The 9,602-nt window shown below is 43.9% G+C and overlaps 1 protein-coding gene across 1 annotated transcript in view; it reads right to left on the reverse strand.

The window, feature by feature from the left end:
* Positions 1-727: 727 nt before the first annotated feature.
* Positions 728-9,602, reverse strand: part of ARVCF (ARVCF delta catenin family member) — a gene marked incomplete at both ends in the record, with an annotated part of 67,357 nt that continues 58,482 nt past the window's right edge. Inside the window, 7 exons of the mRNA XM_083373412.1 lie at positions 728-829; positions 3,122-3,213; positions 3,437-3,490; positions 3,929-4,019; positions 5,101-5,212; positions 6,293-6,485; positions 8,578-8,728. Coding sequence (XP_083229538.1) covers positions 728-829; positions 3,122-3,213; positions 3,437-3,490; positions 3,929-4,019; positions 5,101-5,212; positions 6,293-6,485; positions 8,578-8,728 — 795 coding nt within the window. The remainder of the gene's footprint in view (positions 830-3,121; positions 3,214-3,436; positions 3,491-3,928; positions 4,020-5,100; positions 5,213-6,292; positions 6,486-8,577; positions 8,729-9,602) is intronic.

Genomic DNA, 9,602 nt, shown 5'->3' on the forward strand with positions numbered 1-9,602 from the left:
TCTCTATCTGCTCCCTCTCTATCATCTATCTTATCTTATCTTATCTTATCTTATCTTATCTTATCTTATCTTATCTTATCTTATCTTATCTTATCTTATCTTATCTATCTATCTCTATCATTTATTTTTCTATCTATATAATTTATCATCTATTTTCCTGCCTGTTTCTCTCTCTCCGTACCCCCTCTCTATTATCTATCATCTCTCTGTGTCTGCTCCCTCTCTACCATCTATCTTATCTTATCTTATCTTATCTTATCTTATCTTATCTTATCTTATCTTATCTTATCTTATCTTATCATCTTATCTACCTATCACAAAAGCAAAAGCACTTAGACTTATAGACCGCTTCACAGTGTTTTACAGCCCTCTCTAAGGGGTTTACAGATTTCAGCCTCTGTTGCCACCCCCCAATAGTTTGGATCCTCATTTTACCGACCTTGGAAGGACGGAAGGCTGAGTCCACCTTGAGCTGGTCAGTATCGAACTCCTGGCTGTGGGCAGTCAGCTAGCCTGCAAGGCTGCATTCTTAACCCCTGCGCCACCGAGTTCTCTCAGTTGCCTTCTTTACATCTCTGCCTCTGTCTCAAAAAGAGCCCGACCAACGGAGAGAGAAAACAAGTCGCGATGCGAAGTCATGCTGAAACGGAGACAGGTTAATCACCGGGGCCAAGGATTGTGTGTGTGGGGAAAAACAACAACACACGAACCTACCATACATGCAATGTTAGACCCAGGAGTCAACAGGCTGGGGTTTAGAATCTCGAGTGTCCACCAAAGTCACGGAAGGCCTATTGCTCCTGTTAAGCGTTTTCCTATTTGTGTCATTCTGCAGCGGGGTGAGGGGGGGGGGAGGTGTTAAAGAGGCAAAACACAACAGATTAATCGATTAAACGGAACCAGCCAACACACACGTCCGTTCAAAAGGTCTGCAGGAAGCATTAGTGGCTGAGATGGGGAGTCACAAGAAAGAGAAACGGAGGATCCGAGGATTTGTGGCTGGTCCGTGGCAAACATCAGTCGTAACTGGGAAGGCCGAGCAGATCAGAGGAGCGTGGCTGACACGCAAAACATTGCTGGATATAGGTAGTCCTCAACTTACGACCGCAAGGGAGCCCCAAATTTCTGTCGCTAAATGAGACACTTGCTAAGTGAGGATTTTTTCCTCCCCCCCCCTTTTTTTACAACAGGAGTTCACCGAATCCCTGCAGGAGTCAAGTTAGACACACGGCCCTTAAGTGAAGCTGACGTCCCCTGTTGACTTTGCATGTCAGAAGGTCACAAAAGGGGACCCCAGGATGCTGCAAATCATCCTAATTAACGAGTCGGTTGCCAAGCATCCAGATTTTGATCATATGACTGTGGGGGAAGGCTGCAACGGGGCGAGGGGGCATTAAAAAGGCAAAACACAACAGGTTGTGTGAAAAAAACGGTCCTACATCACTTTTTTTGGGGGTGCTGCTGTCACTTTGAGTGGTAAGTTGAGGAATAGCTATACTCATGAACAAATACTGGAAATCAACAGCATTAAATTCCCGTGTACACGTGTGCATGCATCAGAATAAGTGCTAGACTTTTCTGTGTTACCACAATGGCTATAGCCAGTTTAACCAGAGTGTGAAATATGGCATAGACACCTCACCGATATTTCCTGCTTGGTGGACACCGGACCAAATGAACACTTACAAAGGTTACAAACACTTCCAATAGTTCGAGGCCAAATGTGGTTTGTCAGCCTGAGAAAGGTTGCACACACCAGGCTCAATGTGAAGAGTTTGTACCTGATATTTGACCCATTTTTGATCTATTTATAATTTGGGGAATGATTTTGGAGATAGCTAAGATGCCGTGGTAAATTTTCTATGAGTAGATTATAATAACAGTGTCAAGAATGAAACTTTGGCAGCTGTGCGCCTCTTTGTTTTGACTTGCCAGTAGAATTAAGGAAGGGGGGGGAGATGTTGTTTTAGAAGTGTGTAAAGCAGGGGTGTCAAACTGGTTGCACCAAGCGGAGGCCTTGCCCATCCCAGCTCTGGCAATGCGAAAAAAGTTGCTGTGACCTGGCAGGTTTGTCACCCATGGTGTAGAGGGAGAAAAGAAACTTCTAAGATTCATTGAAGACGGTGAAGCCTGAAAGCTTTCCAAGGACACTGCAGCAGGTGTGGGGAACAAGCAGACGGTTCCCATAACAAAGTGAAATTGTTTAGAGGGACTATGTGAGAGGGTAGGGCTTTGGCCAGAGAGACCATTGTTTCATTCTATGATCTGGTCTCTGGGAAACTCAGAGCTAATTTTGCTTTGACAGTCCCATGCTGTGTATTTAATAAATAGTAAGAATTTCAGAAAGGAAACGAACCCGGTCATTTATTAGTCTCCTCAAGTTGGATGTTGACAAACAGCTTGTGTTCAGAGAGTTTGGAAACTTTAAAATTGTTGTTCTTCCTATTAACTACTTTGTCATTAATATAACATATAGAAGATAGGTCAACAAGTTGCAAATAGGTGAGTATTTTAAAAAATTTGAGAGGGCTTGTTTCACAGGAGGCGAGAACTAACCTTGTAAGTAATATATTAGTATTCAACTGGAGGGTATAATATGTGTGTGTGTGTGTGTGTGTGTGTGTGTGTGTGTTTTATATACCTCTTTTAATATTTTGTGTTTTGTGCTTTTTTTTTCTTGGATGTTTTTTTTTGAGTTTGGTATTTTGTATTTTAACTTTGTTTTGAATAATAAAATAAAATAAATAAACAAAAATAAAATAAATAAAATAAAATGAAATGAAATAAATAAATAAAATTAAATTAATACATAAATAAAATATGATAAAATAAATAAAATATGATAAACAAAACAAACAAACAAATAAATAAAATAAAACAAAATAAAATATATATGAAGAGTTTGCCCGTCTTACAAGGGACAACGCCTTCCTTGCAACACTGCGATTGTCAGAAGTGTGCCGTGAAGACCAATAGTAAATGACTTCCTCTCCAACTCATCTCAACTCACACTGATGGCCGCCTAGAAGCGTACACATGCTCTGCCTTACTCCTTCCTGCAAATGCAGGGCAGACCAAATGTATCTTTGCAAGGAAACGGACTCAAAAGAGAGCTGCTTACCTTTAGTGGTTCCTTCTCTGAGGCATCGCCCATGTTGTCGTTGGTTTTGTATTTCCGCTCCTTGTCCCGGTGATCGATGGTAGAGTAGCCATCTGTGAAGAACAGAAGCTGGTTTTAAAGAAAGCAGTTGCCTGGCCCAAAATGAGCACCTTTTCAACTTGTTGAAAACCTATCAGAATTCAGATTTGGGCTTTGCCTATGTTCATGCCAACTGTATGCTACTCAAATAAAGATTCTTTGAGGTAAACAATGCCTCAAAGTTCTTTGAAGAGTTTCATCTGTCAAAACCATGACATTGCTTTTATCCACCATTACCTGGTCCAAGTTCATCCATTGGAATCATATCCTGGCTTCCGGTCTTCTCGTTATCTATAAAAAGGGAAAAAAAACAGAACTTAGTTTGTATGGGATCCAACTCCAGGACATCATTCTTGAAGAACAAAGAATTCTCTAAGCCAAGAGGGAAAGCTTAAGCAAGGGGGTCTTCAAACTTGGCCCTTTTATGACTTGTTGACTTCCAGAATTCCTCAGCCAGGTGCGTTGGCTGAGGAATTCTGGGAGTTGAAGTCAGAATTTTGTCCCCAACCATCTGAGTCCTCAGTTTACTGACCTCAGAAGGATGGAAGACTGAGTCAACCTTGAGCCGGTGGGAATCGAACTGCTGGCAGCTGGCAGCCAGCAGATTTTTTCCTGCAGTGCTGCCCTCTAACCCCCCTGCACCACCACGGCACAGAAATGCAATTAAATAAATAAAATCTCATCTCACTTGGACGCAGCCATAATTACGCCCTTGGAAAGACCACAGACCTTGACTTTTATCCACCAGAGGCAACGTGCTGTCATCATATCCAGATTTACAAGAGGTGCTTTTGGATCCCTTCGCAGTTGCTGAGGCAGACTAGAATGTTTTTTTTAAAAGGTAATTGTTAGCGGTTTGCGTACAACATTTCTTTCTCTCTCTTTCTTTCTTTCATCTATCTGTCCATTTATCCATCCATCCATCCATCCTTACTTGCTCGCTCTATCTATCTATCTATCATCTATCTATCTCATTGTGTGTCTGTCTGTCTGTCTGTCTGCCTATCTATCTATCTATCTATCTATCTATCTATCTATCTATCATCTATCTATCTCATTGTCTGTCTGTCTGCCTGCCTGCCTATCATCTATCTATCTATCTATCTATCTATCTATCTATCTATCTATCTATCTATCATCTATCTATCTATCATCTATCTATCTCATTGTCTGTCTGTCTGCCTGCCTGCCTGCCTATCATCTATCTATCTATCTATCTATCTATCTATCTATCTATCTATCTATCTATCTATCTATCATCTATCTATCTCATTGTGTGTCTGTCTGTCTGTCTGTCTGTCTGTCTGTCTGCCTATCTATCTATCTATCTATCTATCTATCTATCTATCTATCTATCTATCATCTATCTATCTCATTGTCTGTCTGTCTGCCTGCCTGCCTGCCTATCATCTATCTATCTATCTATCTATCTATCTATCTATCTATCTATCTATCTATCATCTATCTATCTCATTGTGTGTCTGTCTGTCTGTCTGCCTGCCTGCCTGCCTGCCTGCCTATCATCTATCTATCTATCTATTTATCTATCTATCTATCTATCTATCTATCTATCTATCTATCTATCTATCTATCTACCTACCTACCTATCTATCTATCTATCTATCTATCATATCCTGCCTTTATTGATTTTACAAGTAACTCCTAAGGTGGTGAACATACCCAAACACACCTTTCTCCTCCTATTTTCCCCATAACTGCCTATTTTCCCCATGATGCGGGTTGGTTTGAGAGAGAGTGATTGGCCCAAAGTGATTGGCTAAGGTGGGACTTGAACTCACGACCTCTTGCTGCTTTCTAGCTTGGTGCCTTAGCCACTAGACCAAAGTGGCTCTCAGCTCTTACTGCAATTCCCAGCTAGAGACTGCATGGGTTTTCCTTACCTGGAAATGAGACTTATTCCAGCCTTCCTTCTGCAAAACATTCCTTAACTCTTTGTAGCTCCAGGTCATTTGAAGAACGTGAGACGCTGCTTTCGTTTCTCTGGAGGACTGGCTGATTTGGGAGAGGCGGGAGAGGAAATACACAGGCCCCCCAAAAAGGAAAAACAAACATAAGTTGCAGAAGAACTGGTCAGCCATATCTGCAAAACTATTTCCAAGACGTTGCTCCTGGCTATTGCAGGGACATGGTGGAAGCCTTTCATGGGACTCTCCCGAGGGAAATTGTCCTGATTCACTCTGTCATCGCGGAGACTGATAAAGCAAGTCCGGGTAGCTTCATCAGATGAACTAAAGTTACCACAGATTGTAGAAGACAACTTCTACTTGCATAGAGCTTGCTATCGAACTGCTACTGTGTGTTTCCCCCAAAATAAGACCAGAAAATAAGCCCTAGCACCATTTTTCAGGATGCTCGTAATGTAAGCCCTTCCACCCAAAATAAAGCCCTGTTAAGATCGTCAGCCAGACGGATGCATTTAGTACCGTATTTCCTCCCAAATAAGACCTAACTGGAAAATAAGCTCTAATAATGTCTTTGGGAGTAAAAATTAATATAGATGGCCAGAGGCTGAGGCAAATGACAGGAGTCCACCCTGCCACGCAGTGCCTGGGCTCCAAAGCGCCAGAACTGAGACCATCTCCAGCAGGGCTCTTCAAACGTGGCCCTTTTATGACTTGTGGACTTCAACTCCCAGAATTCCTCAGCCAGCGTGCCTGGCTGAGGAATTCTGGGAGTTGAAGTCCACAAGTCGTGAAAGGGTCACAGTTCCCTCACGCTGGCTGAGGAATTCTAGCAGCTGAAGTCCACAAGTCATAAAAGGGCCAAGCTTGAAGACCCCTGATCTCCCGTATCATTCAGCCGCTGAGCCACTGAGAGCTTAAACTATAATTGTACTTATCACTGGTGCGAAGAGTATCAGAAGCCACTTTTTTATGTATGGACTTCAACTCCCAGAATCCCCCAGCCGGCCAACTCTTGCTAAGAATTCTAGGAGTTGAAGTCTACACCACATCCAGTGCCTGAGTCTAGGAAACCCCAGAGCAGATGATGTGATTAGAAGTCATCTCCTTTATACAATGTCTTTTGACATTTTTGTACATTACTGGAATTATTTTTTTTGCAGATGCGCACCTGGATTTGCTGATAGCCACCAGCTTCTGAATGCCTTGCGTCTGGATCAAGGACCGGGCATTTTCAGAACTGTCGGTAATAATTTCATGGATGGTGTTCAGGACGGCAACTATTGTGTCCTCTTCAAGGTTTTTTGAAGATCGCTGTTGCCGGCTAGGCAAATTTCTTACCAGTTCCCCCATGGCGTAGCTACCTGAAAAAATTAGAAGGCGTGTCTGTCATTGCAAACCGAATTTATTAACTTGAAAAATAAGGCAGCTATAGTTAAAGGTAGAACCCCTACAGGTAGTCCTTTGTCAGGATAATAATTTAATAGCTAAATAGCTTATGTAAAGATGTGATGTAATGCGGATGATGCAATCATAGGAATGGCTCAGCAGGTGTGTGTATCCCTTTAAGAGCCTGAGTATAAAAGGGAAGGTTTTTTTTGTTGGAATTTTTTCTCTCTCGTCCGTTTGCTGTAATTGCTGTGTATTGGAGTTTGCTGCTTCACCACACGTATGGATCTTATGCCTATATTTGTAGATATTGTATGATAAACCACATTTAATTACAAACCACTGTGTACCGCATTTACTCCTGGGTTACCTCAGCGCAAAAAGACTGTGCGTGCTCTGCCATCCCTTGATTTGTGACTCTTCATTTAGCAGCTGCATAAAGTTACAACGGTGCTGAAAAAAGGGGACTTGCAACCAACCGTTGCTCTGAAGACTGCAGCAATGTCCCTGCAGTTGAATAGCAAGATTTGGGTGTTGGCAACTGGGGTGTGTTTACAAGGGCTGCTGAAATCATGTGACTTTCCCAGCAGGGTTCTGACATGCAAAGCCAACAGGGGAAGCCAGATTCACTTGGTGACTGTGTGATCTGCTTAACGACCACAGCAAAAAAGGTCATTACATCAGATTACTTAATGGTTGCTTCACTTAGCGACGGACGTTCTGCTTCCAACTGTCTCAAGTCAAGGACTCCCCGTACTTGCAACATGAGAACGCCCCCGAGTTCATTTTCCAGCATTTCTCCTTAAAATGTCAGCGAGGTTTAGAACCATTTTAGGATCAGAAGTTTGAAACAGATTCCAGGAACCTCCACAAGCCCACCGCTGCTTTTTTTTTTTTCCCGAACAAGCCTCACGTTTTTGAGATCCATCAGCTAATTTGCGTTTGGCACCAAACGCTTTTTTTTTTTTGCCCATCATAAAAACATCGTACGATTAACCTTTGTTGTTTGGTTTGGGGAATTTAACTCTCTTCCAAATTCCACTGCAATTAGCCCAATTAAACTACACGAGCCCTTGTGGAATACTAGCCATTATGCATTTATTTCAGCGGGAACGGCAGTCGGTTGCTTGAAGATGATTGACACTGCGATTTTTTTTTCTTCCTCTCTTTCGATTTAAAAGGGATACCGGCAGAGGTCCGATGCTGTTTTTAGAGATGCTGCAAATGGCAAAGGCAACATAGGCAAGAGCAGAACACAACTAGGACCAGATTCAATAATAATAACAATAACAATCGTAAAGTTGGAAGGGAGCTTGGAGGTCATCTAGTCCAACCTCCCTGCTCAGGCAGGAAACCCTATAGATCAGGCATGTCAAACTGCCGGATGCGTCATGTCAAAACCACACCCACCCCATTGCCGGCAATGGGGGGAAAAGTCGCAATACGTTGCGCAACGTTGTGAGTCTGACACGCCTGCCATAGATGAATGGCAAAACTCAAAACTGGTTATCTGTAGTCCATTCTGGGTTCCAAGAACATCTCACCTTACCTCACCTTTATTCTCTGAAGAATAAAGATCATTCGCCTTTTCTTTCTGCTTCCCCTTCTTAAAACTACTGTATATTTGACTGTGGGGAGTGTTTCTCTCACTAGAGCCTTGGAATCCACGTTTTAAAGGACTCTTGTAGGCCTGTCCACACAAAACCTCCTGATGTGAGGCTCAGGAAAGAAACAAAGATTCTTCAGGGGTCGCCACAAAGAAGAGGGAGCCAAGCTACTCTCCAAAGCCCCTGAAGGCAGGGCAAGAAGCAACGGATGGAAACTCATCAAGGAGTGAAGCAACCTGGAACTAAGGAGAAACTTCCTGGTGTTAGAAGATTGGAAGATGGGGAGAGATCCGGCCCGCAGAATCTCCAAGAGTCGGGCTCGACCAAATGGGTAACATCACCATCGTCATCATCATCATCCTATCAGCATCTAAGCCTCAGCAATCAACCCGCTGAACTGGAACGCAACGGGCAGCCTCGCTCTGGCGCACAGCACAATCAATCCCCTTGCAGAGCTCACCTATCAGATCCTTGTTGCGGCGGTCCATGGAGAGATTCCGTAAGGCTATGGATACCGCCCTCACCACCTTGTCCGAATCTGACTGGAGGAGCTCCACCAGGACCGGAAGTCCTCGTTCCTTTCGCACTGTCGCCCGGATGTACGTGGACCACTGTTCAAGAAGGAAGGGAGAAGATGAAAAGCTAGCCGCTCAGAAGCGGTCATGACTCCGTCTGTTGTCAGACCCTGAGTCTGCGGAGGAAAATGAGCTGGAATGGGACCCCATGGAGGCCGAGGGAGGGGTGTATATGGCTTCAGAGGAATGTGGGGAAGAGCAGGCCGAGGCAGGCCAGAGCCCTTCAGGATTGGGACAGGGTGAACAGGAGAGACAAAGCTCGGGCAATGAGCGAGGGCCAGCCCCTCCTGATCCTAGAGCAAGGAGAGTGGAGAGTAGGAGGGAACAATGCAGGCAGGCTCAACTACTCGGGAGGACAGCGTTCCGACCCTCTCCACAAGGCACACCTGGAGACTGAGATTAAGGAGACACTATGGGGAACCAACAGCTGATTCCTTGGAGTTTTGTGTGCTGTCGCTGATCTCGGAAACAACTCTCCGATCTCTTGTTCGGCGTTGTGATTTCTGCTTGGAAACCCTGAAACTCTAACCACTGGACTGGTTGACAAACTTGATTTGGTGTTCAAAGACCTCGGATTGGATTTTGGCTTCTCTTCCAAAACTGCTTGGGCAAGCTTGTGTTTCCACAGTCTGGTTAGATTTTGGATGTACCTTTCGTCCCTTGTTATCTACGTGGCCTTGAGTAAATTCCTCTTCTGATCTAACTGTGTGTGAAACTACTTGCCGCCAGAGGCCGCTGAAGGTGTGTGCGTGTGTCTTCCTTTTGTTCTGGGGCTTGTCAGAAACGTGGAGCATTTGGGGGAAAATTGGAGCAAATAAAGGGCGGTTTGAACTGCCAGTTGACTGTTTGGCCTCTGTGCTGTGCCCTGGGTCATCCCAGAAGGGTTACAGAAACTTTAAGTGGCCGGCTT

The sequence above is a fragment of the Vipera ursinii genome (genome assembly GCF_947247035.1).
Source record: "Vipera ursinii genome assembly, chromosome: 14".
Lineage (NCBI taxonomy): Eukaryota > Metazoa > Chordata > Lepidosauria > Squamata > Viperidae > Vipera > Vipera ursinii.